Source organism: Triticum aestivum, chromosome 5A (assembly GCF_018294505.1).
Source record: "Triticum aestivum cultivar Chinese Spring chromosome 5A, IWGSC CS RefSeq v2.1, whole genome shotgun sequence".
NCBI lineage: Eukaryota > Viridiplantae > Streptophyta > Magnoliopsida > Poales > Poaceae > Triticum > Triticum aestivum.
The window spans coordinates 607,834,769-607,862,555 of NC_057806.1; the positions used below are offsets into that span (position 1 = coordinate 607,834,769).

Sequence of the window (27,787 nt, forward strand, 5' to 3'; positions counted from 1 at the left end):
TTATATTGTTTTTAACACAGTATAAACGTAAGTGCTCATATATTTATACGCGCATATATTCACCCCTTGTGAATGCACGTACGCACACTCTATCCCTATGAGCACCTCTGAAAGACTGAGTTAGTATATTATCTAAATTTTACAAAGTCACCATAGGCGCCTATCCGGGATAAATGCAAGCATCATGACTTGAATTCTGATGGGCTGGGGATATCACTGTGCTCCTAACCATTCAACCACATATTGGTTCACCGGGACTAATCATACCGGTGTAGCCAAGTCTTATTTAAAAACTATGGACCAAACTTCATCCCATATAGTTGAACAACACTAGGGGTAGAAACGGATCGGATGCGGATCGGATAGTGCTCTTGCCACTTCCATTTTCATATTTTCAAAACGAATACGAATTCGAATACGGATGTTATCGGATACGGATGCGGCTCGGATATTATTCAAATACGGATACGTATCGGATATTTTCTTGATTCGGAACGGATACGAATAATATCAACATATTGCTTAAGTAAATCAGTCGATAGCTATGTGAACTGAAATAATCAACTTGTGACATACAATAAGTCAATGATAAATAGGTTTATGAATAAATACTATTGTAATGCATAATAATTTATAAGTTTAATCATATAAAGAGTAAAATTTGACCACTTATTTGGCTTTTATGTTGGATAATTGGAATATTGAGTCTAGAAATTTGAAAATTACCTCCCATAATCTTATTCGGATACGGATATATCCACTTTCATATCCATGTTTGTCTCAAAATCTCCTACCATATTTTATTTTTTATTTGTTTAATAAATTCGGATACGGATAATTTCCATTTCCATTTTGGTTCGGATGCGGATGTTTCGGATACAAATAGGCATTTTCTCGAATACGAATATCGGATATTTCGGATTATCCGCTATCAATTTCCACCCCTAAACAACACGCTGTTGCGGTCTGATGTAGTTGCTACTCATTTGTTTCTAAAGTAACTTGTAATCAACTACTTCTTCCGTTTTGAAATAGATGACTCAACTTTATACAAAGTTAGTATAAAGTTGAGTCATCTATTTTGGAACGGAGGGAGTACTTCTGATGAGAACAAATCAATAAAGTACCTTGTAATCAAACTACTGAGATAATTTGTACCTTCTCTCCGTACCCATGTATAATCAAGTAGCCTCTTAATGTACTTTTCCTTTTTCTTCTTTGAAGCAAGTTTATGAAGAAAAGAATGATGTATTCTGATCTCCATGAAGCAACCAATTAGCTCGTCCTCTCTATAAAAACAATTCTTCATGATACCGAAGATTCTCAATATCTAGCCTAACAAAAAGAAGGTTATCAATATTTGAAGATCTTTTTTATCCCTAATCTCCCCGTCAGATCACTTTGTCTCCATTTCTGAAGGTCTTTTTTTAGCTTCGATATCCTCTTATTTGGGCCTTTCAGAACCTCCAGATCCCTCTGGTGTAGATCTTTATGAACAGCCTTGGTACAATCAGGCAAGGGTGGCCTAGCTTGCTGGATCCCAAGCCAATTGGACTACCGCATTGACGGTTTCTTCACACAACCAACGGGCTTCAAACTATTTTCGGGCCTTCGATTGTTGAGACAAAACAAATTTTAAAAAAATATGAAGGAAAATAGATCAATGGTCTGAATGGACACGGTGCTCATGAACCAACGCATATGGCAATTTATCCGCACACGCCTCATTACTTGGTGATGCCCTGGCTCCAGGTAAACTGATCACCAATAACAGTGGTCTGTTGAAGTCCACACAACCTCTGAAATTATGCATCAATTGTTGAGGTCGAACATTACCACCCTCCTTCTCACTTGCAACCAATCTCTCATTAAAATCACAGTAACTAACCATGGACCAGCCGCATTCCGTTGCGCGAGTATGTCCAGGACAGGTGCTTCCTATCCCAAGTTGGTTGTCCATAATATCCTGTCAAGCGCCATGAAGCATCATTTTCACCCATAACAATTGCATCAATAAATTTTTCTAAAGAATAGTTCAACACCACTTTATTAGATTGGTTATAAAAAAGGACAAGGTTCCCCGAGCGACCATCACTCTTTTTTTTTCAAGAAACTTCCAATCTATTTATCGTCAATCATGGTGGTACAACAAACACCAGAAATAATAAAAATTACATCGAGATATGTAGACCACCTAGCGACGACTACAAGCACTGAAGCGAGCCGAATGCGCGCAGTCGTCATTGCCCCTCCCACACACGCATACCTTACCACTATGAGTACCTCCGACAAACTGAGGCGGCATATCATCTTGAGATGGACGAAGTCACCAAAGGCGTCTCGTAGTCGACGGGAACGTCTCCTCCCATTAAACGCGCATCGCAGAAAATCCTGAAATAAATTCAGCAATAAATGTGAGCAAAAGGATATGAACTCTGGTGGACTGGGGATACCACTGTCCACCTAACCATTCAACCACAGATTGGTATTGCTATGTACAATTTGGGGTCATGATGACCGGATAGCAGATTGTGGAGCTTGTATTTTTTTGTTTCTATAATAGCCGCATGACCTGAAAGGTTTCTTTCCATCCGGGGCAATTATCGTGTCAGTTAATGGGGGGTGGGGGTGGATAAACTGGTCACACGATGCATAGTTTTAACTTTCTACACCGTGATAAAATAAAAGGAAATGATTTTCTTCACCTGGCCTATCCATCGCGGGGCATCCGCCGCCTCTAGTGTGCAGACGCGTGTCCTATGTGGACCCTATGCGTCGCTCTATATTTTTTCTTATTCCCACCCATGGTTGACCTTTGTTGAAGAAAAAGCTACAACAAGACCTCTGTTGCAAAAGTTTATATATGCAGAAGACCTCTATTTTTGCAAAAAAAAAAAGGATTCTACAACATGACCTATGTTGCAATGATAGGCAATAAAGAAAAAGAACAAAAGATTAAACAATTTGCAACAACTCTCTTGTTGCAGAAGGCAAAGCACAATAAGGCTCATGTTAGATAGATCGGAGGAAGAGAAAAATGGTTTGAGGCTTTTTACGGTTAGTCCGTAGTTCGAAGCCTTTTGCAACAAATCCTCTGTTGTAGAGAGACGGGTGCAACAACATGCTTGTTGCAACTTCATTTGCTCATGTGAAGAAGATGTAGTGACTTTCTTTGTCTTAGTCCGACGGCTATGGAGGTGGACGATCTTTTCCATTGCTTAAACCGGCCAACACCTAGTGCAGCCCATAAAATAATTCCCGGTGCCTTTCAAGCCTATGCAACTCGTATGGAACACACTTTCTACTCTCTTGATGTATGGATTGTCTCATCGTTTCTAGAGGAAAATAATTTGAAATTGAGAGGCACGGAAGAGATTGATGTTTATCAGTTGAGAATTGATGACATGAAGGTGCCCCGCTGCCCACCGCATTGCATGGTTTTGTGTGGGCCCATAATATTTCAGCACCTATAAATGAGCTCAGTTTGGGCATCATGACATTTATGTGTGTCAAACCACATATTTGTCGCGTCATAGGCTCTCACCGATTCCACGCCTCCCAACTATAAACATTCACGAAGAATTAAAGCATACAACCAGCCTACTATATCAAGTTGTGCTGAGAGCAGAGCATCTCCAATAACTGCCCTATAATAGGGCACCAAAATTTGCTTGAAGTAAAATTTGGGATACAAAAAAGTGTTTTTAGGGCACGAGAAAGTGAGTGTCTCCAAAAGTTGCCCTAAAATGGGGTATTGAATAGGGCACCATTGCTCCAACAACTGCCATAAAAATAGGGCAACCGCACCACATCTTTCTTCTCCACATATGGATAGAAATTAAACTTTGCAAGATTTCCTTGAGTGTCTTCTCCACCAACAGCTGCTCACAAAATTCAATTACTGAACTTGAGTGTCTTCTCCACCAACAGCTGCTCAAAAAATTCAACTACTAAAACCAAATCTAACAGGAAGACCGACAAAATCAAAGTAGATACTAAATTTGAGTGTCTTCTTTTAATTTCTTTGTATTGCACAGAACTACACACCAAAATGGCATGGGATACAATTTCAGCGAATAACAAACGAAATTGACAAGAAGTTCCTTTGTAACTTTCTTCAGTAAAAGGAACAGTGAAAGTCTGAACTTTCTGAAAACTAACACCTGCATCTTGGCCTCTTACACTTTCGTCAGAAAAAGGAAAGCTGGAAACTGAACTTTACTAATGAATTACATCGGGACTAGCAGCGGCGCATTCAAGCAGCACCTCCACGACCCGTACAAACTCCAACAACCCATTCTGCAGCACCACCACACAAACCACTAACTAGCCATCAGGCTTTCATTTAGCTTTGTACTCTCTCTGTAAACTAATATAAGATTATTTAGGTCACTAGAGGGAATATATGATAAATGTGTTTGCTTTCGCAAAAAAAAAAAATATGATAAATGTGTTTGGAAGAGGGCTAACTTGCTTTATTTGGAATCGCCAAGGTGAATCTAACTTCCTTTTTTCTTGGCAAAACAAAATAACTGCACTATCGTGCTACAATCAGCAACAGAATTGGTCACTACCCATGCCATGCAATTCAGCTCAATTCACTCTATTAAAAAACTTCAAGTCATAGCACGAGAAATTTCCACTTTAAAGGAATCGAAACATCCTCACCACGCAACCCAGTAGAAATGAAACAATCCTACATGCTCAACCCACAACAACGGAAGCTCCGAGCCGCACTAGCCCCGGGTCACCGCAATTGCATTTGAGAACTTAGCCATGGCCTCGACAACAACATTGAAGAAGGCGTCGGAGCCAAAGCCCTTTGTCTGGATGTGCTAGCAAAGCTCCGCCACCACCCATGGAGCTCGCTCAGCTTGGATGGGTGGCCGGAGCCGAATCTCGCAGGGATAGAGATCAAATCGGACCTAGGGAAGAGGGGACGAGGTGAGGGGCGCTAGAGTTGGGGGAGGCATCAACCGCAGTGATGCTCGCAAGAGTAGAGGCAGGAAGGGCACGTGGGAAAACACCCGACCGACGATTTTGCGACAGCGGCCCAAGTGTAGAGTTGGATCAGCCGACGGTGATTTGCAGGTGTAGAGGCAGGAAGGGTGCGTGGAAAACGCCCGACCGGCGGTTTTGCGACAGTACTTTATGCTGTATTTTTGGGCAGCGCTGGAAATTTTGGAGCAAATTTTACATTAAGGGCAGGTATTGGAGCAGTGTTTCTGGCCCCAAATGCCCTAAATACGTTATGGGGAGATTCTCTGAGTTGATGGGGAGTTTAGGTGTTTACACACACTCCAAATCACAAGTCTTACAACGGTTGTTTCAGGCCCTAAATAAACACACAAAATCTGTCAGGCAGATTAACGTCTTACACCCACACAAACGGAAGCAATTTGCTTGGCTTTACATATATCCAAGGTAACATTTCTAGATCTGTTGGAGAAGCTCGTATACATTGGGTGCATGTTGCATGGAGAAGCTCATACAAGTTAAATGTGCATGCTGAATTTGGTATCCAAGTCGATCAGCTCAGGTACAATGAGGAATATTACTTAGTTCCACAGTATCTCTAACAATGGTTGGAGAAGCTACACATTTAAATCTCAGACATGCATGTATTTCGGAACGGAGGCAGTAGTTTTTTACAGAATGTGACATTTGGAACTATAGACTGTTCTTTTCAACTACTCAGAAGGCTAACTAAAATTTCAGAAACATTTATGAGAAAGAAATAGAACAGCATCACATCAAAAAAAAAAGATGGACGCAGGGCAGAATTACATATATCAAGAGTACTGCAAAATTAATAGCTGCATAAAATTCAGTCACAAACACATATAATCCCACATTACATAAAACTCAGTCTTGGAACAAAACCAGACTAGCATTAAACAGCTAAATTGGACAGAACACAGGTAAGACAGCTTCCACAGCCATAGCAGCAAACACGCCAGGAATCACTAGACCATGCCGTCCTCCCTCGATGCCTGGCAGCCTGGATGTAGGATGATGCTTCCCCTGCTCCAAGGCGCCTACTTGGATCGCTGCCTCATCTTTCGGCGCTTCCTCTTGAGCCTCCTCATCCTCTTCTTCTTCCACTGCAAATTTAAGTAACCGCACAGTTCATCAGCACAAATTGCGTAGTACTACTCTAGTAGATGCATGGCCAAATAACAAGAAAGTACAATTTGTTTTGGAATCAGAAGATTTGAGTGTTTCATTGGATATCATCACGTGATTTTCAGAAACACGGACCAATTGTTCTTCATCATTTCCCAAAGACTGACAATGTTGAAAAGGCAAATAGGAAACAACCAAACTAAGATATCTAAAGAACTAGCTAAGCAAAGTAGAGATCTGCAGTCGGTTTGACATTCAGAATGAGTAGGAGGATTTTATCATCAAATGGATCAGACGCCAATAGTCATCCTCATCATGCCAACCGACGCAATTGAACGAAAGAAAGAACAAATCTAGAAAGAAACACTGGCAAAGAAAACACTATTCTCTCAGACAAATGCCTCGATTGTCCACATGGTTTTATAGAATGGATTACATCGGACTCGTCATATGTTTTCATCATCACAGAGAACTATAAACAAACATGCGCAAAAAATATCAACTCAGTCAACAGAAACTACATCCTAGAATCTCTGAGAACAGGCAAATCGAACTATAATAGCAGGTTCTCTCAGACAAATTTGCCTCATTTTTGTCCCCACGGTTGAATGGAATGGATTGGATCGGACATCTAATCAGTGTTGATCATCACAGAGAACCACTAATTACGACATCGAGCAACAGCAACAGCAGGAACGAAAGCTCGATAAACACTAGCACATGCCCAGATCTACCGCGGTCGCGAAGCAGCTAATAGGAGAGAAGGTAGACGAAGGGCAGTACGAACCTTGGCCCTCATCGCGGCGGCGGAGTCGGCCTCGCTCTCCTTTTCGCGGCGGCGGCGGCGGAAGGGTGTGGACGATCCCGATCTCCGTAGATTGTTGGCGGCGGGGGCTCTGGACTCGTACTTTATAGGGGTGGGGTGCTGGGAAGGGGGGAAACCCTAGCGGGTGGACGGCTCGGATCAGCCGCTGAGCGGCGTTCTGATCCGATTTGGTCGGTCTCTGGTTCGCAGCCCTAATGGGCCTTCAAACCAACGTCTCGGCCCACGGTCACATCTAAGATGATGGGCTTCCCTTCACCTGTTCTTAAACTGGGCCTCCTCCTCGCTTGCTTGACTCGGCCTGATCGGTTCTGCTAAAAAGAAACAAGAATTTCTCATCTCAGAACTAAAAAACAAGATGTTCTCCATGTGTTGATGAGGAGCTAGTTGAACGACTTGCAGGATGCAGATCATGTATCATGTTCCACCACTGGCAAGGTTTTTAGGAGACCGCTTGTCGCACTTCATGAGAAGATCTTTCAGAGAGTGAAACAGGGGAGGCAAGCATGCACTGGAGGGAAGCTCTTTTTGGAGCTAGATGAATAGCAACTTGCCGACTTCAACAGCTCGTTTATACACACGTCATGGAGACAAAAGAATTGATGAAAATGCACAAACATGACGGTAATAACTTCAAAAAGATGATCACAGCTGCGCACCTCAGAATTCATAAATCGCATAAGATTAACTCGGACAAACAACAACTACCACGAACCGAGCACTCCCCTCGGTCGCTCCCGCGGGCGACCAGGGAGTGAACCCCGCCCAGCCGCCAGCGCCTCTCACCGGCGCTCCCTCCCCTCGCCGCCGCCGGCAGGGGTCGCCGGGCGAAGCCCGCGCGGCTCGCCGACGGCAGGGCCCTCTTCCTCCTCCTCGTGGTCGCGCAGCGCGGCGCGTCACATCGGGGGAGCTCCGACTCGTGGTCGCTGCGGGCGGCGCGGCGAGGCGACAAGGCGGCGCAGTGTGGCGGCTGAGCAGCGACGCTTGGTGCGCGGGCTGACGCGGTCGGGTGTGGGGTCCCGCGGCGTGGGGCGCTAGCCCAGGGACGGCCGGATGTGCAGCGAGCGGTCGCGGCGGATCTGGCGCTGTGCGGCCGCGTTCGGTCGCGGGGAGGCGTGCACGGCGTGGTTACGACAGGAGAGGCCGCGGATCTGGCAGGGTCCGCGCATGTTTGAGAGGTGCGGCGGCTGCTGCACCACGATGAGGAGTCGGTGGACGTCGACTGGAGATTGTGTGTTGCGCAGTGCTTCGGATCTGCTCGGATTCGAAGGTTGAAAGGATCGATATGGTTGACTAGAAGGGGGTAAATAGGCAACTAACAATTTTTAACTTTTCTTTACCAAATTAAACTTTGCATCAAAGTAGGTTGTCTAGAAGTGCAACTAGGTGAGCAACCTATATGATGCAATAACAACAAGCAAACAAGCAAGCAAGAGAAGTAACACTAAAGAGATTGCACAAGTAAGGGTAAGAGATAACCAAGAGTGGATCCGGTGAAGACGAGGATGTGTTACCGAAGTTCCTTCCTTTGAGGGGAAGTACGTCTCCGTTAGAGCGGTGTGGAGGCACAATGCTCCCCAAAAAGCCACTAGGGTCACCGTATTCTCCTCACGCCCTCACACAATGCGAGATGTCATGATTCCACTATTGGTGCCCTTGAAGGCGGCAACCGGACCTTTACAAACAAGGTTGGGCAATCTCCACAACTTAATCGGAGGCTCCCAACAATACCACGAAGCTTCACCACAATGGACTATGGCTCCGTGGTGACCTCAACCGTTTAGGGTGCTCAAACACCCAAGAGTAACAAGATCCGCTAGGGATGAGTGGGGGAATTGAAAATCCCTTGGTGGAAGTGTAGATCGGGGCCTTCTCAACCACACCCGAGCAAATCAACAAGTTTGATTGGCTAGAGCCAGCGGTACTGCCGCTCCAGCTGGCGGTACTGCCGCGCAGAGGAGAGCAACAGGGATCTGGACCCAGAGCGGTACTACCGCGGTGGTAAGGGCGGTACTACTGCTCCGAAACGGTACTACCGCCTCTACTGCCGCAACTAGTGCCGCAAAACCCGACACGAGAAAAGGAGCCCTCGAGTCGAGGCGGTAGGAGACAGACAGACCAGCGGTAGTACAGCTGCGGAGTCACGGGCGGTACTACCGCTGCAGAGCGGTACTGCTGCTTGTGACCCTTCGGCGGTACTACCGCTGGGTAGTGCGGTACTACCGCTGGGACACAGACAAGAGAGAGAGGATCTCTCCGTCGAGGCTGAGGACGAGGCGGTGGTGCCAGGCAGGCCAGCGGTAGTACTGCTGTGGAGTCACCGACGGTACTACCGCTGCGGAGCGGTACTGCCGCTTGTGACTCCTCGACGGTACTACCGCTAGGTTGCACGGTACTACCGCTGGAACCCAGACAGGACACAAAAGAGAAGAGATCTCTCCAACTAAGTGGAAGAGCTCTGAGAGTGAGAAGCTGATGTGTACGTGTTGATTCCACCCAAGCAATACCCCAGCGGACCCCCTCTTGATAGTACGGTGCCCTCTACGCAACTAGACCACCGAAAGAGAAACAAAAGAGCTACATCGTCTTGAATGACACTCCGAAGGGAAGAAATCGTCTCGTGCCAAGGATGAATCTGTGAAATACTCAAAGCACACGATTAGTCCGCAAACATGTTATCATCAATCACCAAAACTATATCGAGAGAGATATGCCTCAACAGAGGTGTGGCTCGCTCTCGACATTGGTTGGGTGGCATCCTTGTCCCGCTTGGGCGGTGGGGGTGTCGGCTCGGTCGATGCGCCCCAGAGGGGGCGGTCTGACTCTATGTCGGGGCGGTGGCCCCGGATATGGTGCGATATTCGTGGTCTGCGAGCGGTTGCCCTGAGCAGCGTGGGCTGCGGGCAGCTGGGCTGTGCGGCGTTGCTGCTCGAGTAGAGCGGTGGTATGTCGGGGCGGCGACCTCGGAAGGCGGTGCCGGTGGAGTGCACTGGATGTCGGGGCGGCGACCCCGAGAGGATCTCTGTGGCGACCAGGCTTTTGTGGCAACGATGATGGTGGGAGCGATGTTGGTGACGCGACAATGGTTGCGGTAGTCGGCTCTTCTCCGCCGTGTCCGCGGTTTTGCCTCGGTTTGTTTGTTGCTGTGGAGTCGAAGCTGCGGCGGCGAGACCCTATGGTATACGATGACTGGTTGCAAGTGGCCCGTTCGGCAACAACTTTCGTCTAGTTTTGTTCTTCTAAGTTCTCCGTTAAAGTCGGAGCGGCCACAGGTCGACATGTTGTCGATTAGGATGGGATTTGCCCTGAATGTGCTTGTCTCTGGGAGTGGGCTTGGTCCTTGTTGTTCCTGTTTTTGCCCGGTTTTCCGTAATTAACATGAGCAATTCTCTTCTGTTTAATTAATAGATGAGGCAATCTCTGCCTCCGTTTCAGAAAAAATAACTCGGACAAACATATAGACATAAGAACTCGCCAAAAGAAAACCTCACATATCTGAAACTCCCAGACAGCAAGCATATAAACAGCCCACGCCTTAGGATTCATTCCCTCAGGATTAATCACAAATCATCTCGCTGACACTGTCCACACTAGGATTTTTCTACTCCTGCCTGGAACAGTTATCATACATCTGTCCTCCAACAGCATATAAACAGCGGGAGCAAAGCTCAAATTATACCGATCGGGGCACAGGACATCCATATCCACGTTACGGCAATGCCTGAGATTAAAAGAGGATTCAAGCTACAAAAGATCATTCTGCCAAGTCGATCGTTGCTCAAATGCCAGATAAAGGGGTTTGGATACATGATTGATTCAACTCATAACATCAAAACATTACGACAAGTAGTAATAGTTCTTGAACACAATGACTACAGATAGGTGAAAGCAATCTAGAAGAGGGATGTTCCCTTGCCCTTCTTGTCTCCACCGATCTCAAAATGCTTGCACCTCTGCAAAGGAATAAAGACAGACTGAGCAAAGCATAACGGAACAAAAATAAATGTTCAGTTCAAGAAAAAAAGGAACAGACCTTGATGGCGCGCTGGGAGTAGTGCTTGCAGCTCTGGCACTGCAGCTTCAGCACAATCTTCTTGGTGGTTTTTGCCTGAAGAAAAGGTCACGTAATTAGCATTTCCCAACTGGCTTTAATCTTTATCTGATTTTACACTAACCAGACACACCATAAGTAGATGGCAATGAAATTGATAGACAAATCAGATCGATTGACAATCACACGCAAAGATGTTGCCATACCTTCTTGTGGAAAACGGGCTTGGTCTGACCACCATATCCCGACTGCTTCCTGTCATAACGACGCTTTCCCTGGGCAGACAGGCTGTCCTTACCCTTCTTGTATTGAGTGACCTTGTGAAGGGTGTGCTTCTTGCACTCCTTGTTTTTGCAGTAGGTTTTCTTGGTCTTCGGAACGTTCACCTATTTAGCATTCGCAACATAACTAATGTTAAAACAGGGTTTGCATGAAACTGCATACAGTTTCAGATGACACTGCAATAGCTAAAAAAGTAGCTCTAGAAACAAGTTCAGTAAATGTTCAAGAAATACTAAAAAAGCCACTAGTACAATAAACAATTAGCTCCTCAGAAACATGCTTATGGTTGTCATCACAAGGATAATCAGGTCTCAAAGATTTCATGCCATCACAGGACCCCATAATTAAAATAGCAAACATTAAACAGTAAGAATTGAAATTGCAGCATTACTTGCATAACAAAATCATATTATCACATGGTAAGAAAGAAGTAATTAATGGCAGATGGTCTGCTTGGGGCAATACATGCAAACAATGGCTGTAAGTTTAGTTTTAGGTTAGCTAAGAATAAAAAGCTCGGATGTCAAACACACCAAACAAAATCACTAATACTCCACAATATGGCCAACTGCAGTGGGTTTTAGATGTATCACGTAATGTGAAGTTGCATGAAGCACGTTCATAATATGACAGAATGAAAGATGCATAAATACAAACTATAGTCGATCTAAACACATACTAAAAACTAAATCAGACTTGTTTCTGACACGACGATCAGTCCATTCCATCTTTGAAAAAAGACCAGCTGCCTGATATAAACTAGTACCAGCTTATACATATCTAAAGCACATCTCATACACAGTAACTAGAAACCTAGAGCAGTACTAAAGTAAGCTAAAATACAGCTCATCAGTGCACAAAAATCCAGCGTGCACAGAGAGAATATAATTCAATTCTGTGCTTTTAGACATCATCACATGGTTTTCAGAAACACGGGCCAATTGTTCTTCATCATTTCCCAAACTGAAGTTAATTTCAAAGGCAAAGAGGAAACAACTATTCTATGATATCTACACAACTAGTTCAGCAAAGTAGAGATCTGCAGTCGGTTTGACATTCAGAATGAGTAGGAGGATTTAATCATCAAATAGATCAGACAAGAATTGCCTTCCTCATCATGCCACCAACGCAATTATACAAAAATGGTGGAAAAAGTGAGCAAAGGAAATGGCTAAGCAATCAATGCTCTCTCAGACAAATGCCTAGATTTCCACATGGTGTAACTGAATGGATTATATCAGACTCGTCATCTATTTTCATCATCACAGAGAACTATCAAAATAGCACTCTACTCTTCTCTACTACTATAGTACACCAATTTTCAAATTTAGATTAGCTGCCCACAGTGATGCAGAAGCATCTGTTAGCCGTTGATTCTTCCACGGGATGAATCCGTGCCACTTATCAATGTTGAAGCCAACTTATCTGACGGTCATGGTTTCTGGGATTCGCTTCGCACAACCGCGCGCCAAAACGAGTTCGATGGATCTTTCTAGAGTTATAAACGCAGCTGGCGTCTGACCAACCTGACACTTGCTCGAAAACTTTCACGTGAGCAGCAACCGAGCTAGCTTTACATTGGGAACCGGCCCTATTAGACAAAATGTAGTACTACTGGAGTGTAGCCTAGAAGCCTACAAGTGTGCACTTTGAGGGTACCGGTCTATAGGAATTTGCTCCTCGCATGAATACTGTTGAATGCATGCACGGAAGCATTTTTTCTAAAGAATTAGTATGCTGTTGAAAAAATTGTACGCATGTCAATATTTCATTCATTTCATAATGGAGCGTGGATAGTTTTTTTAAAAGTCAAATTTTTTAAACTTTGACCAAGTTTATAGAAAAAATATTTATATCTACAATACCAAAAATATAAAAATATGGAATACATCTTACGATGAAGCTAATGATATATGCTTGGAATTCTAGATATAAATGTTTTTCTTTACAAACTTGGTCAAAGTTTGTGAGGATTGACTTTTTTCAAAAAATATATACGCACTATATTATGGAACGAAACGAGTATTGCTGTTTGTTAAGAGAATTATTCAAACAACTTATAGAAAATTCAGATTTAGATTTTAATTTATTTTTCTTCATCGGATGTTAAATTATTTAAAGTTTACTGTTTGAAATGGTGAAAATTAACATCAAACTAACTTTATTTGTATTTTCAAGTTGGAACATGAAAAAGCTAAAAGATTTCACAAACACGTCAATAACATTTCTTTTGGAATAAAAGTATGTTTTTCAAAACATTCTTCATATAGAAATCCGTTGTGCTACCGTGATTCAAGACGAATTGTAAAAAAATCCAGAAGTTACCATTTGATTATAGCACAGAATATTCAATTTTTAATTTACATGATTTAGTATTATGGTCACACATAATAATCTAACGTGCAAAGCACGTACAAATTACTAGTACACAATAAGCACATGGAATTCAAGCAGCAGCATGACAGGGAAAAGAAAAACAGAACCAGTGTTCTCTCAGACAAATGCCTCGTTTTGTCCCCATGTTTTAGCGGAATGGGTTGGGTCGGACATCTAATCGGTGTTGATCATCACAGAGAACCCACAAGCACCAGCGCGTGAGCCGCGGAGAAAAAGAGGCAACAATTGGTAAACACGAGCGCATCTACCGCAGTCGCAAAGTGATCCTCTAGCAGGAAATCGCATCCTAAGGTAGGTGGACGGGGGAGGAGCACAGGCGAGGGACAGACCATGGCGGCGGCGGCGGCGGCGGTGCTCGCGCTCGGTCGGTTAGCGTCGTCGTCGGCAGCGGCGGCGGCGGAAGCGTGTGGAAGATTGGCGGCGGGGGCTCTCGCCTCGTTCTTATAGGGCTTGGGTGCTGCGGAGGTGGACGGCTCTGATCAGATCGGCCGCTGCACGCAGTGATCCGGTCGCGTCTCTGGTTGGTGGGCCTAATGGGCCTTCGAACCGACTCCTAGGCCCACGCCCACGTAAGATGAGATGACTGCTCGACTTGGTCTGTTCTGATCGGTTTCCCAGAGGAGTTTGTTGGGCGAGATGACCTGCGGCGACCTCCCCAGCTCGCCGGCGCCGGAGGTGGCGGCCCCGCTGGAGGACGAGAACCTCCTCCCGGAGATCCTCGTCCGGCTAGCCCCGCTGCCGTCCGCCCTCCCTCGCGCCTCTCTCGTCTGCAAAAGCTGGCGCCGCCTCGTCACCGACCGCCGCTTCGTCCGCCGCTTCCGCGCGCACCACCTCCGCAGCCCACCTCCCCTGATCGGCTTCTTCGAGGAGGTGAGCCGCAAACCCGACGCCCCGAACCCCGCCCCGGACGCCCCCGAAGTCCTCTCCTTCACCCCTATCCTGGATCACCCCGACCGCGTCCCGGTCGAGCGCTTCTCCCTGCGCCTCCACGACGGCAGCGGCCGCTCCAACATCGGCTGCCGCGACGGCCTCGTGCTCCTCATCGACCCGGCGGGCTTCGACATCGAGGTCCTCGTGTGGGACCCCGTCACGGGCGACCAGCACCGCTTCCTCATCCCCTGGGTGATCGACGACGGCCAGGGCACCGAGATCTTAAACGGGGCGGTCCTTCGCACCGCCGGAATCCTCGACGATCGCCCCTTCCGGTTCCAGGCGGTGTTGACCGGCGTCGACAGGCAGAACAAGCGGCTGTTCGCCTGCGTTTACTCGTCCGAGACCGGCAAATGGGGCGATCCAATCTGGGTATCCGCGGATTTTACGAGCGGCGTAACCACCATGATTGAGATGCGTGTTTCCAGTACCCTGGTCGGGAATTCCCTCTACTGGTCCCTTTGCTCAATTGCTTGGGAGGTAGCTGCCATCCTTCAATTTGATTTGGATACACAACACCTGGCTGTCATACACTTACCCTGCTTGGGTAAGTGTAGTAGGAATGGCAGCCGGACCTTCCGGGCTATGCCCGTGGACGGTGGTGAGCTTGGCGTCCTTGAGCTGTTAGACGCCAACCTCCATTTGTGGAAAAGGAAGATCGACCGTGATGGTGTTGTTTCATGGGTGCTGGGGAAGACTATTGGATTGGAGGAACTTCTTTATATAGATAAAAGGAAAATGGGCCCAATGATGCTCGGGTATTGCGAGGACAATAATGTGGTGTTTATATGGACATATCACGGCATTTTCATGGTCCAGCTTGAGTCACTGGAAGTGTACAAGCCTCCCATACAGACATTTTACTGTTTGGTTCATCCATTCACAAGTGTCTACACTGCAGGTAAATGCCCAAGTAATTTTCTATAATTGATTGATGAATTTTTTAACCCCTTGTTGTTAGACTAATAATATAAATTGAATATCTGTCAACTGTTATTTTGCTGCTTGATGGGTTATTTGAATAGATAATCATAATGTTTATCATATTATTATTGTTATGATGATGATGATGATTGTCAAACTATGTGGTTCAACCCAGAGGTAGCAAGCACTATATGTTAAGTCTATTTGATGAACAAGAAATATATTGTTATGCAAAAGCCATATGATGCCAGTGATTTACTTTCCCTCGAGATTAATACCAGCTGGAAACAGGAAAACTAAGCTTGAACCAACTGCAACAGTGAAATGCCCAAATGGGTAGCTCAATTGTCACATGTAAAGGCTTAAAACTAGTTATATCCTCTGGTCCATTTTTTGTTTATAGTAATCTTGCTAACTTAAATCCATAATGAAGGCTTAGTTTGATCTTGACAAGATAATTGTTCATTTTTACCACTTATTGAAGATTCGCAAGTGCCACAGTATATTTGTACTAGAGGATAAGTGAATTGAGTTTGTTTCATCTTTTCAAGCTAAAGTTATTTAACTCTGAATTGTCGTTATTTCTTTGTTCTTAATTTTTTTTGGTTTGAATACATTATATTTTGTCAACTTCAGATAACACAGGGCAAGATTAGAATAACTCTTTCTAATCAGCTAATATTATGTGCATGCCATTGTGTTTTAGGAGGTTACTTAGTATATATACCGTTCTCAGAAATATTCTTTGCAAGGCAATAGATGTGCTTTTGTGTTTATCTATTCCAATGTTGAAAAATGTGTTTTTCCTCTCTCAATTTTGTCTTGTGTAAATATCTCGTTGTTATCCCATCATATCTTTGGTCTAAATATCATTGGTTGTTTGGCTTATGCTTGTAGACATGGGCATTGGTGGTGAACCTGATGAAGCCAAATTTCTGAGCAATGCAATGCATAAGGTGACTTTATAACATTGGTTTACAGGTAATGGAAGCTTATCTTCGTATTTCAGTTTAGGGATCATAACCGTTACCTTTTGTTTTTGTTACAGAAATGTTCCCTTTACGACCATTTTTGAATAATTAAATTTTGAGTGAGGACTAATTCCCGACGACCCTTTGCTCAGCTGTTCCCTCCTTCCGTAATGCTATTATGGCAAGCTGCCACTGGGCTCTTTTATCCTGATGCTGCTTCTTCTATTCACCTTTTATGAGGCTTACCCTGCAGCTCCATTCCTTTCCTCAGCTGCTCTCTCATACCTCCTATCCTCTCTCCTGGACGAACTCTTTTGCTTAGCCTACATTCCATCCAGCTGCCTTGCTACCGGTTTGCCTCGTCCCTAGTGCTACTGCTCTAATGTTTGGTTGTTTCCTCCTTGTGGCTCCTCGGATGGCTGATAGCTTTGGACATTTCCCATTCCCAATTTGTGCATATGTTCTTAATTGCACATAGATGAGAATGCTGTCGTGCTATGCAGTATGTAATAGAATGGAACACAACCCCCTTTCCTCCCTATAGCTCGTGGGATGTATCACGTCCTATTGTGATTCTAAAGTTGTCACCTTGATGTAAATATTTGATAAGTAGCAATATACACGCTTATAACTACGCCCTTCCACATTGATGCTCATTTTGGATAGTTATGATACTTACTTTTCTGAGCGAAGTTCCAAAAACTCTGCGCATGTTTCATTATAAGAAGAGAAGAAGGTTTTGATTCGATACAAGAAAGCCATGTGTGGCTAATTCACTCTTAAGGAGAGGGAGATCACAATAAGAACCAAAACAACATGGAACGAAGGCTCTACTGCCTCCACTGTGGTTAATGCGAATTATTGTTGAAAGCATGATGACGTCTATCTGCCTCCAATTTATTCTTGGCCAACACCGTGTCCATGTATGTGCTCTCGCCTTAGAATGCGCTGCTCTTCCTCACAGAAATCCCTGCGCTGGTCCTTGTGCGCCTTCTTCTTCCTTGATAGCCACCATACTGCATAGTGTCCAGTACACAAGATCGCAGCGTTGCTGCCATGGCCAGACCAGTGAGGATTGCTCAGCCAAATCTGGCAGATCTACGTGCATCACACAGAAAGATGCTTGGCCATCTCCTGATGCTGCGCAGCCCAGGTTTTTCAGCTTCTGGTGCTCGAGGTGGTTGGCAGTACAACAGCGATGCTGAAGGTCCACCAAATGAAGAAGCGGGTGACTTCGCCTTCCAGAGGACCTTTTGGCAGTTGTTATATTTTTAATGCTGTAGAGTGTTTGAAAAGGTAATGTCTATTTTGGACCGATGGAAGTATCAGTGTGTAGTACGATGCATGATCCCTTGTTTGAGGCTTCTACTGCATGATTTGGTTGATTTAAAATTTTTAATTAGTAACTGGCTATTTCTTACACTTCAAAAACATGTGACTTTGGGCTAGAAGGCAGATGTATCTGCTTTCAACTCCATGAATCCCTCGTATGCCCATGAGGCAGTCTTTTTCTATCTTTTTTTGAATCTTTTCTGATTTGGTGTCGGTTTTGTTCCACCTTTGGAGGTTTGATATAAGTTCCGCAAGCAATACAAACTTTGACTTTTAATGGCTTTTGCCTTATCAACCAGTGGTACAAATTGGTTTGACAAGTGACTGTTTCCGCAGGTATCTAGAGTTCTCGTCCGGTTTCTGATTTTGTTGCCGGCTTGTAATGATGAAGTTGATGTTTATGCTTTTAAGTAATGCAAATGCTTTGACATATTATTACTTTAATGGCTTTTGCCTAATCAATCAGTGGTACAATTGGTTTGACAAATGAGACTGTTCTGCAGGTATCTAGAGCTCTTATTCGGGTTGCTGGGCAGCGGAATGGCTTACCGGTGCGGTGCAGGCTCCGTCCATCTTCTAGGCAGCAAGCATGTTCTGTCAACTGCGATGTAGACTTGTAGGATAGATTTATTTATTTGTCCAGTTTGGTAACTTCCTTGCGTACCTGAATAATTGTAGGACAAGCAGCAACTTGCTTGGCCTCATGAATAAGGCAGTGGCATAGGCTTTGCCTCTGTCAGCTCATTGCCGCCTCCAGTTTCATTCTCTCTGTGTCTTTCATGCAACTGATTGGTACAGAGTGCTTATGCTCCGTGTTTCCATGTTGTATGCTATGCGGAGACTTCAATCTCGAATCTCTGCTGCTGGTAGTACCAAAATGTTGTTGGATTGCTTGGCTTGAGGACGAGCTTGGAAATGTCTTTGGTTGCACAGCAACCCATGGCAGCGGCCACCGCCTTTTGCTGCCTGCTTGTTCTAAGGCTTGATCTCCACTCCTATCAACAGCTGAATGGCGTCCGGCTCCGGTTGTAGGACGATTGGTGGTTCAGTAATTGGCGAGCCTTGGCCCATGCTTGGAAAATGGATTTTTTTTCTTTCATTCAGCAGCACTATTTATGTATTTGGTTCAGTGAATTGAGCAAAGAAAAAGTGGTGGGAATTCCTTTAATCTCACTTTTAAAGAAAAAGGAACTTTACCATCCACTTGGACCACTTTTTTGCAATGTTTGACAAGAATCTAGTTACAATTTCATGTGTTTTGACTTTGACTTGATTGTGTTTTTTCTATTCCTTTCAAACAAAAAAAAAGGTGAAAATGAGTGTGTTGAACCGCCTCTACCTCCCAATCTCGCAGGTAGTGGCATAGCTATATTCTGGGTCAAGGTGGTCCAATCCTCGATACAGAAAATTCCCACAAAAATAATATGCCGACAGACGAGCTTAATATTCATCAAAAGCATAGAACATTTTATTGGATTTATTGCATGGGCAGCATGCTTGATTGTCCAAACCCTCCCCTTACATGTAATAGCTGAGGCAAATGACAAGACACTTCAGAGCAAGCACATTACGATGATAGGAGGGGATTGACCACATGACCGATGAATAGAACCACACCGGAAGTGTCTTCCCGGATAAGGAAGAGGAAAGGATGATCCGCGATGAAATCCAAGACCGAGGGCGGTCGTGCTTGTCGCAGGACTGCTTTAGCAATAGTTGTTGCTGCAGCCTCGGTTCCTGTTTCGTTCACTTCGACAAATGCTTTGTGGAAAATGGATGAGATGTAGAGGTTCTGTGCCATTGGGGAATCCACCATCTCTGAAAGATCTGCTTCAGCACCGAATGGCAGTTGCAGACCCAAACCTTTGAGCAAATCAGATGCCTCAATTCCAAATGATATCTTGAACTTGGGGAGCTTGAATTGCCTGAGTGCAACCTTCTGCCTTGGGATATGCTGCTCCAGGAACTCTGGTTCGGCACTCAACTTTTCTGCCAAGCTCCAGATACCACTTCGTGCTTCTGGAAGAAGGATGTACATGGAGAACTGCCTCTTGTCCCCACCTTGCTTGTAAGGAAGCTTCAGTACCTTCAAGCCATCAGAAGAAGAAATGTATTGTTTTTCTGAGCTGTACATGAATGGTGTTTGAATTGAGCTCCCATCAAGAAGGTAGAAGTAGTCAATTTCTGTTCCACGTGGATCAAATTGATCTGTCCAAGCTCCTTTGAAATAAAGGGCATTGCCAAGAACAAGTCTAGTGTTATTGTCAATAGATCCTGCGGGGAGAATATCTTTGATGAGACCGGTTGTGACTTTCTCTACCCATGAGTTCACTTGAGCAGTAACTTCTGCGGCCTAGACCAAGGCAAAATAAAGAAAGGTCAATTATGTAATGAAAATAAATTGAAAATACTGTTGCGCCACCAAAGTTTGAAAAACAAATCCTCTCAACGTATGAAATACTATAGTTGTGCCGAGTATGCAAAGCGGAATACTAATGTTTTGTAAAGCATTTTTATATATAGTAAGGTTTCTCCCACACATAGTAAAATCATCACATGCAACCATGGACAGCTTTTTTTTTCATATGTGCACATGAAATTGATTAAATGGTCATCACAACATCTCGAAGCAATATTATGCAATACCTAAGGGAGTTCAGCTCATAGACATCGATTATACATATTCCTATATGTATGCTACTCTGGAGTACAATAAGCAATATGACAGCACAACGATGAACGTTACCAAAGTATCATAAATTTATGTAAACAACAACTACAATTCCATAAGAACGCTGCTATGCGAACGACAAAGTTGTGCCCGATTGACGACCGACACACAGCGGCCACCATTGGATGCAGTTGGCCATCAATTCTACCCCGCTGGATTCAAGTGTCGGGTGCATATTGGCCAGAAAACATCGTGTGCACAGCAGTTTCGATTCAATAATTAAGTTGGACACGGTTTAAAAGTAGGATATATTAAGTCGAATCTATTTTATTTTACCCAACCGGCCGAAATACTATATGTATGTACCTATAGAAAGTTGGAAACTGTTCTAAACTTCTAGTGTTAAAAACAGTGGTGTAGAAATAACTGCTAAATTTCAATGGAAAGGACTATAACAAATCTTGAACAGTTATGAGGTTTAGCTAAATGTCAACATGAACACGGTACCTTTGGGAGAAACAATTGCATGACATACTTAAGCCTCAAAGTGATTTTACACTGTACATAATTATGCCATAGATAACGGACAAATTATTTTACTCTGTATTTGTTTACTGGTAAAAACCTTGCCATCATTTCGAGAAGGAGCTAGACAAGGAAGGGGGATCACCTTAGTTTGGAAGTCCACGGACTGGGCCTCGGCCTTGTACTTGCACACTGCGAGCTCCTGGAACGATGGCTTGAGCTGCAGCGACGCGTCCACGAAAACGCCGTTGGCGAAGGCGACGCGCGGACCACCGACACTGGACGCGTCGGCGAGCACGAACTGCACCACCTGCTCAGCAAGCGCGTGGAGTCCCTCAACCTCGCCTTCTCCCAGTGTCGTGGCGAGTTGGTTGCGGGTGGCGCCCCCCGCGCCAGCGGTGATGAGGCTAAGCGCGACATGGAGGGAGACCGGAGAGAATGCGGCATTGTTGATAGTAGACTCGGGGTTGGATGAGATAGCGGAGGCGAGGCGGAAGGCAAAGCGGGTTTGGTGCGCAATGGAGAGGCGAACGTCAGTGGCGAGGGTGGTTGCCATGGCTGGGGTGGAGGTTCGCTGGGCTTTTGTTAGAGTTGAGAGGAAATCGGATGACTGGGAAGTGTTGTTTTCATGGCTGATTTGTGGCTATTTAACGGGAGCAACAAGCCCAAGATATGCAAAGCAGGTTCGAAGCATCTGCGCCATAAAGCAAGATAAGTGGTTTGTTGTCTCTTGTTTAATTAGTCATCGTTGTGTCATTCGTATATATGTAAGAAACCTGAACTTATCCTATCTCGAGTTAGCTGGTGCTTGTGGTTTGTTATTCCCGTACGTCTGAGTTTTGTAGAACATTGGATTTGTGGGAGATCACTACGCCCCTCGTAACCTTTTAACTGATCGTTTTAGAAGCATTGTTTGTTTTCTCAAAATCACACAACCGATTAGCAATACTATTTCCAAGCTTGAGATAGTGGTGCCAACCTGTAAAGTTGTAACTAGTAAAGAAGATGTGCATGACATTGCATAATTAGGATTTGCATCACACAACTGATTAGTAGTACTGAATTCCAAGCTTGAGATAGCTATCCCTGTGTGTAAAGTTTTAACTAGAAAAGAGGATTTGCACAATATTGCATGACAAAGCCTAATTGGGATTTGCATCACTTGCCGTGGGGTGTGGGCTTAACTTATAGTCAAATTAAAGTTTATGATCCAACAGATGACACTGTGGCATATACGACGCTACCCGTAGAACATGACAAACTGATAATATGTGCTTTTCATCACTTTTGCTAGTTTCCTTGAAACATCCGATTTATGTGGCGTCTCGTGACCTTTTTGTTGTTTACAGTAGTTTAGAAGCATGGTGTTTTCTTAAGATCACACAATTGATTAGCAATACCGAATTCCAAGCTTAAGATAGCGGTGCCAACCTGTAAAGTTTTAACTAGTAAAGAAGATGCGCATGGCATATCATAATTAGGATTTTCACCATACAACTAATTAGTAGTACTAAATTCCAAGCTTGAGATAGCTATACCAATGTGTAAAGTTTTAACTAGAAAAGAGGATTTGCATGAGATTGCATGACAAATCCTAATTGGGATTTGCATCATTTTCCGTGGGGTGTGGGCTTAACTCGTGGTCAAATTAAAGTTTATGATCCAACGAATGACACTGCTGCAGATCCGACGCTACCCCTAGAAGATGATAAAACTGATAATATGTGCTTTTCATCACTTTTGCTAGTTCCCCTAGAACATCCGATTTATGTGGAGTTTGCTACACGTCTCGTGACCTTTTTGTTGTTTAGAGTAATTTAGAAGCATGTTGTTTTCTTAAGATCACACAACTGATTATCAATACTGAATTCCAAGCTTAAGATAGTGGTGCCAACCTGTAAAGTTTTAACTAGTAAAGAAGATGTGCATGGCATAGCATAATTAGGATTTTCACCATACAACTAATTAGTAGTACTAAATTCCAAGTTTGAGATAGCCATACCAATGTGTAAAGTTTTAACTAGAAAAGATGTTTTGCATGATATTGCATGACAAATCCTAATTGGGATTTGCATCACTTGCCATGGGGTGTGGGCTTAACTTGTGGTGTAATTAAAGTTTATGATCCAACACATGAAACTGCGGCATATCCAACGCTACCCCTAGAAGATGACAAACTAATAATATTTGGTTTTCATCACTTTTGCTAGTTCCCCTAGAACATCCCATTTATGTGGGGTTTGCTACACGTCTTGTGACCTTTTTGTTGTTTAGAGTAATTTAGAAGCATGGTGTTTTCTTAAGATCACACAACTGATTAGCAGTACTAAATTCCAAGCTTGGATTTCCAATGCCAACGTGCAAAGTTTAACTTGTAAAGAAGATTTGCATGATATTGCACCATATACCAAATTGGGATTTGCATCATTTGTTGTGGGTGTGGGCTTAGTTTCTGGTAGTTAAAGTGTTATGATCCAAAGCAGGGACGGATCCAGAAAAAAATGGAGTGTGTGCACACTTTGTTTTAAAAAGAGGTTTATTTCAATTGGTTTGGATGGGCCTTGAAAATCAGTTTTTTTGCAAGGAAAAGGTGAATTGAGTCATCAAGCAACAACCAAGTCTGCATTACATAGTTTCGGGACCTCGTCTGGACCCGATCGAAACCATTATGTAGTGCTCTTCTTAATTCGACCAAAGTTTGCTAAAAAATGAATAACAACGTTTTGTTCTCTCCTCACATGCTTGATTAAGAATTCACCACGATCCTGAAGAAGAGCAATAATGTCTCTAACCATCATCATATGCTCCAACCAGTCATCTACTCCTTCCTTGATCAGCTTTACCACTTCAAGGCAATATGTTTAAATCGCAATTAGCAACACAGACCACTGGGAAGCAAGGGAGATGCCCTCAAAACAAGCAGCTAATTATTACTACATGGTAAAAAAATATTTCCTAAAATTCTAGGTGTGTCATGGCACACCCCTTAGGTACATCCCCTAAGAGAAAATTCATAACATATAAAAAGATGTTCATGACATTTTCAAAAAATATTCTAGCACTTCAACATATGCATGCACGTTTAAGAAAACATTCATGTCACTTTTAAAAAATGTTCAACATGTGTTTAAAACTTCTCACTATATATCTACAAAATGTACATTGTGCATTTTAATAATATCCAACATGTATTTAAAAAAAATGAGCGGGTACCTTGAAATGTTTGTTTTGATTTACAAAAAAACATTCATTTTTATTCACTGGATCCACCTCCCCTCCGCTTGCTACTCAGATAGCCACTGGATCCACCTCACTACGCTTACTACTAAGATGGCCGGTGACCGGTAGATATGTGACTAGCAGATAGGACATTCATTCGAGCTTGTGGATCCATCTCCCCTCTGCTTGCTACTCAGACCCGATGCCTTGGCTCTAACTAGTTGTTGTTGGGGAACATAGTAATTTCAAAAAAAATTCCTACGCACATGCAAGATCATGGTGATGCATAGCAACGAGAGGGGAGAGTGTTGTCCACGTACCCTTGTAGACCAAAAGCGAAAGCGTTAGCACAACGCGGTTGATGTAGTCGTACGTCTTCACGATCCGACCGATCAAGTACCGAACGCACGACACCTCCGAGTTCAGCACACGTTCAGCCCGATGACGTCTGAGGGAGTCCTGGATTAGGGGGTGTCCGGATAGCCGGACTATACCTTCGGCCGGACTCCTGGACTATGAAGACACAAGATTGAAGACTTCGTCCCGTGTCCGGAAGGGACTTTCCTTGGCGTGGAAGGCAAGCTTGGGGATACGGATATGTAGATCTCCTACCATTGTAACCGACTCTGTGTAACCCTAGCCCTCTCCGATGTCTATATAAACCGGAGGGTTTTAGTCCATAGGACGAACAACAATCATACCATAGGCTAGCTTCTAGGGTTTAGCCTCTCTGATCTCGTGGTAGATCTACTCTTGTACCACCCATATCATCAATATTAATCAAGCAGGACGTAGGGTTTTACCTCCATCAAGAGGGCCCGAACCTGGGTAAAACATCATGTCCCCTGCCTCCTGTTACCATCCGGCCTAGACGCACAGTTCGGGATCCCCTACCCAAGATCCGCCGGTTTTGACACCGACATTGGTGCTTTCATTGAGAGTTCCTCTATGTCGTCACTTTTAGGCCCGATGTCTTCTCCAATCATCAACAGCGATGCGATCCAGGGTGAGACTTTTCTCCCCGGACAGATCTTCGTATTCGGCGGCTTTGCACTGCGGGTCAATTCGCTTGGTCATCTGGAGCAGATCGAAAGCTACGCCCCTGGCCATCAGGTCAGATTTGGAAGTTTGAACTACACGGCCGACATCCGCGGAGACTTGATCTTCGACGGATTCGAGCCACAGCCGAGCGCGCCGCACTGTCACGATGGGCATGATTTAGCTCTGCCGCCGAACAGTGCCCTGGAGGCCGCACCTGTGTCCGCTCCGACCCCTAGCTCGGAGCCGATCACACCAATCGAGGATGGGTGGTTAGACACCGCCTCGGGGGCTGCAATCTCTACGGCGATCGAGCCGAACACCAGCCCTATTCTCTGCGAAGCCCGTGACTCCAAGGAGCCGGACTCCTCTCCAGACTCCGAGCCCTCCGCGCCCCGACCGATCGAACCCGATTGGGCGCCGATCATGGAGTTCACCGCCGCGGACATCTTTCAGCACTCGCCCTTCGGCGATATTCTGAATTCACTAAAGTCTCTCTCTTTGTCAGGAGAGCCCTGGCCGGACTATGGTCAGCAAGGTTGGGATGCGGATGATGAAGAAATTCAAAGCCCACCCACCACCCACTTCGTAGCCACTGTCGATGATTTAACCGACATGCTCGACTTCGACTCCGAAGACATCGACGGTATGGACGCCGATGCAGGAGACGATCAAGAACCAGCGCCTATAGGGCACTGGAAAGCCACCTCGTCGTATGATATATACATGGTGGACACCCCAAAAGAAGGCAATGGCGATGGAACAGCGGAGGATGACCCCTCCAAGAAGCAGCCTAAGCGCCGGCGTCAGCGGCGCCGCTCTAAATCCCGCCAAAACAAAAACAGTGATTCCGGCACGGGAGATAATAACACCCCGGACAGTGCCGAAGACAACCACCTCCAGCAAGATTCAGCACAGGAGGATAGAGAAGCCAGCCCTCATGAGAGAGCGGCAGACAGAGAGGTCGAGGACGATAATTATATGCCTCCCTCCGAAGACGAGGCAAGCCTCGACGACGACGAATTTGTCGTGCCGGAGGATCCCGTCGAACAAGAGCGTTTCAAACGCAGGCTTATGGCCACGGCGAGCAGCCTCAAGAAAAAACAGCAACAGCTTAGAGCTGATCAAGATTTGCTAGCCAACAGATGGACTGAAGTCCTTGCGGCCGAAGAGTATGAACTCGAACGCCCCTCCAAGAGCTACCCAAAGCGCAGGTTGCTACCCCAATTAGAGGAGGAAGCACCTAAACCTACATCACCAGCGCATGATGCGGCCGACCGGCCACCCCGTGGCCGCGACAGAGAGGCCTCTCGGCCCTCCACTCAAGCCGCACCCCGGCGCCGCTCAAAAAATACCAAGGCATGGGAAAATGCGCCAGACCTGCGAGATATATTGGAGGACAAGGCAAGGCAAACAAGATCGATCTACGGATCACGTGGGCGCCCCACGGCACGAGACGGTACTCGTCACGCCGGATACAGTAAATCCGGCCGGGCCGAACACAGTAGACAAAGCTCGTTTGAGCTGCGTCGTGATATAGCCCAATACAGAGGCGCCGCACACCCACTATGCTTCACAGATGAAGTAATGGATCATCAAATCCCCGAGGGTTTCAAACCCGTGAACATCGAATCATACGATGGCACAACAGATCCTGCGGTATGGATCGAGGACTATCTCCTTCATATCCACATGGCCCGCGGTGATGACCTACACGCCATCAAATACCTCCCACTCAAGCTTAAAGGACCAGCTCGGCATTGGCTTAACAGCTTGCCAGCAGAATCAATTGGTTGTTGGGAGGACCTGGAAGCCGCATTCCTCGACAATTTCCAGGGCACTTATGTGCGACCACCAGACGCCGATGACCTAAGCCACATAATTCAGCAGCCAGAGGAATCGGCCAGACAATTCTGGACACGGTTCCTAACCAAGAAAAATCAAATCGTCGACTGTCCGGACGCAGAGGCCCTAGCAGCCTTCAAGCATAACATCCGCGACGAGTGGCTTGCACGGCACCTAGGACAGGAAAAGCCGAAATCTATGGCAGCCCTCACGACACTTATGACCCGCTTTTGCGCGGGAGAAGACAGCTGGCTAGCTCGCAGCAATAACATGACCAAGAGCCCTGGTAATTCGGATACCAAGGACAGCAGTGGCAGGTCGCGTCGCAACAAGCAAAAGCGCCGCATTAACGGCGACAATGCTGAGGATACGACAGTTAATGCCGGATTCAGAGGCTCTAAACCCGGTCAGCGGAAAAAGCCATTCAAAAGAAATACTCCGGGCCCGTCCAGTTTGGACCGAATACTCGACCGCTCATGCCAGATACATGGCACCCCCGAAAAACCAGCCAATCACACCAACAGGGATTGTTGGGTGTTCAAGCAGGCAGGCAAGTTAAATGCCGAAAGCAGAGACAAGGGGCTGCATAGCGATGACGAGGAGGAGCCCCGGCCGCCGAACAACAGTGGACAGAAAGGTTTTCCCACACAAGT

At 45.2% G+C, this 27,787-nt stretch overlaps 4 protein-coding genes and 8 non-coding genes across 13 annotated transcripts; 1 reads left to right on the forward strand and 11 right to left on the reverse strand.

Annotated features, from left to right (window-relative positions):
- Positions 1 to 5,795: 5,795 nt before the first annotated feature.
- LOC123101625 (uncharacterized) lies at positions 5,796 to 8,118 on the reverse strand. Its single transcript, XM_044522990.1, has 4 exons — positions 7,989 to 8,118; positions 7,209 to 7,263; positions 6,914 to 7,152; positions 5,796 to 6,104 (listed from the first exon to the last, which is right to left on the reverse strand). Exons 1-4 carry the CDS (start codon positions 8,116 to 8,118, stop codon positions 5,902 to 5,904), a joined length of 627 nt encoding a protein of 208 aa, XP_044378925.1. The 3' UTR covers positions 5,796 to 5,901.
- Positions 6,202 to 6,283, reverse strand: LOC123109160 (small nucleolar RNA SNORD18). The gene has a single exon (XR_006452453.1). It is a non-coding gene; the product is annotated as a small nucleolar RNA SNORD18 (small nucleolar RNA).
- On the reverse strand, positions 6,382 to 6,448 carry LOC123109187 (small nucleolar RNA Z105). The gene has a single exon (XR_006452485.1). It is a non-coding gene; the product is annotated as a small nucleolar RNA Z105 (small nucleolar RNA).
- On the reverse strand, positions 6,511 to 6,597 carry LOC123109420 (small nucleolar RNA SNOR75). Its single transcript, XR_006452649.1, has one exon. It is a non-coding gene; the product is annotated as a small nucleolar RNA SNOR75 (small nucleolar RNA).
- On the reverse strand, positions 6,693 to 6,783 carry LOC123109429 (small nucleolar RNA SNOR75). The gene has a single exon (XR_006452658.1). It is a non-coding gene; the product is annotated as a small nucleolar RNA SNOR75 (small nucleolar RNA).
- A 2,534-nt stretch (positions 8,119 to 10,652) lies between the features above and the next one.
- On the reverse strand, positions 10,653 to 14,186 carry LOC123105270 (60S ribosomal protein L36a). Its single transcript, XM_044527311.1, has 4 exons — positions 14,009 to 14,186; positions 11,207 to 11,386; positions 10,983 to 11,057; positions 10,653 to 10,902 (listed from the first exon to the last, which is right to left on the reverse strand). The coding sequence occupies exons 1-4, from the start codon at positions 14,009 to 14,011 to the stop codon at positions 10,843 to 10,845; spliced, it is 318 nt and encodes a 105-aa protein (XP_044383246.1). The 5' UTR covers positions 14,012 to 14,186; the 3' UTR covers positions 10,653 to 10,842.
- On the reverse strand, positions 11,547 to 11,618 carry LOC123109210 (small nucleolar RNA R66). The gene has a single exon (XR_006452503.1). It is a non-coding gene; the product is annotated as a small nucleolar RNA R66 (small nucleolar RNA).
- LOC123109182 (small nucleolar RNA Z105) lies at positions 12,340 to 12,406 on the reverse strand. The gene has a single exon (XR_006452479.1). It is a non-coding gene; the product is annotated as a small nucleolar RNA Z105 (small nucleolar RNA).
- LOC123109425 (small nucleolar RNA SNOR75) lies at positions 12,468 to 12,553 on the reverse strand. The gene has a single exon (XR_006452654.1). It is a non-coding gene; the product is annotated as a small nucleolar RNA SNOR75 (small nucleolar RNA).
- LOC123109428 (small nucleolar RNA SNOR75) lies at positions 13,771 to 13,858 on the reverse strand. The gene has a single exon (XR_006452657.1). It is a non-coding gene; the product is annotated as a small nucleolar RNA SNOR75 (small nucleolar RNA).
- Positions 14,187 to 14,265: 79 nt separating the features above from the next.
- LOC123105268 (uncharacterized) lies at positions 14,266 to 18,616 on the forward strand. 2 transcript variants are annotated; one of them, XR_006450755.1, is made up of 4 exons: positions 14,266 to 15,510; positions 16,431 to 16,514; positions 18,173 to 18,246; positions 18,340 to 18,616. XR_006450755.1 is itself a non-coding variant. In XM_044527308.1 (3 exons), exons 1-2 carry the CDS (start codon positions 14,316 to 14,318, stop codon positions 16,499 to 16,501), a joined length of 1,266 nt encoding a protein of 421 aa, XP_044383243.1. In that variant the 5' UTR covers positions 14,266 to 14,315; the 3' UTR covers positions 16,502 to 16,514; positions 18,340 to 18,616. The 2 variants fall into 2 exon arrangements, 1 of the variants encoding a protein (XP_044383243.1); XM_044527308.1 differs by lacking the exon at positions 18,173 to 18,246.
- Positions 18,617 to 19,282: 666 nt separating this feature from the next.
- Positions 19,283 to 21,717, reverse strand: LOC123105269 (serpin-Z2B-like). The gene is made up of 2 exons (XM_044527310.1): positions 21,178 to 21,717; positions 19,283 to 20,189 (listed from the first exon to the last, which is right to left on the reverse strand). The coding sequence occupies exons 1-2, from the start codon at positions 21,586 to 21,588 to the stop codon at positions 19,404 to 19,406; spliced, it is 1,197 nt and encodes a 398-aa protein (XP_044383245.1). The 5' UTR covers positions 21,589 to 21,717; the 3' UTR covers positions 19,283 to 19,403.
- Positions 21,718 to 27,787: the final 6,070 nt, after the last annotated feature.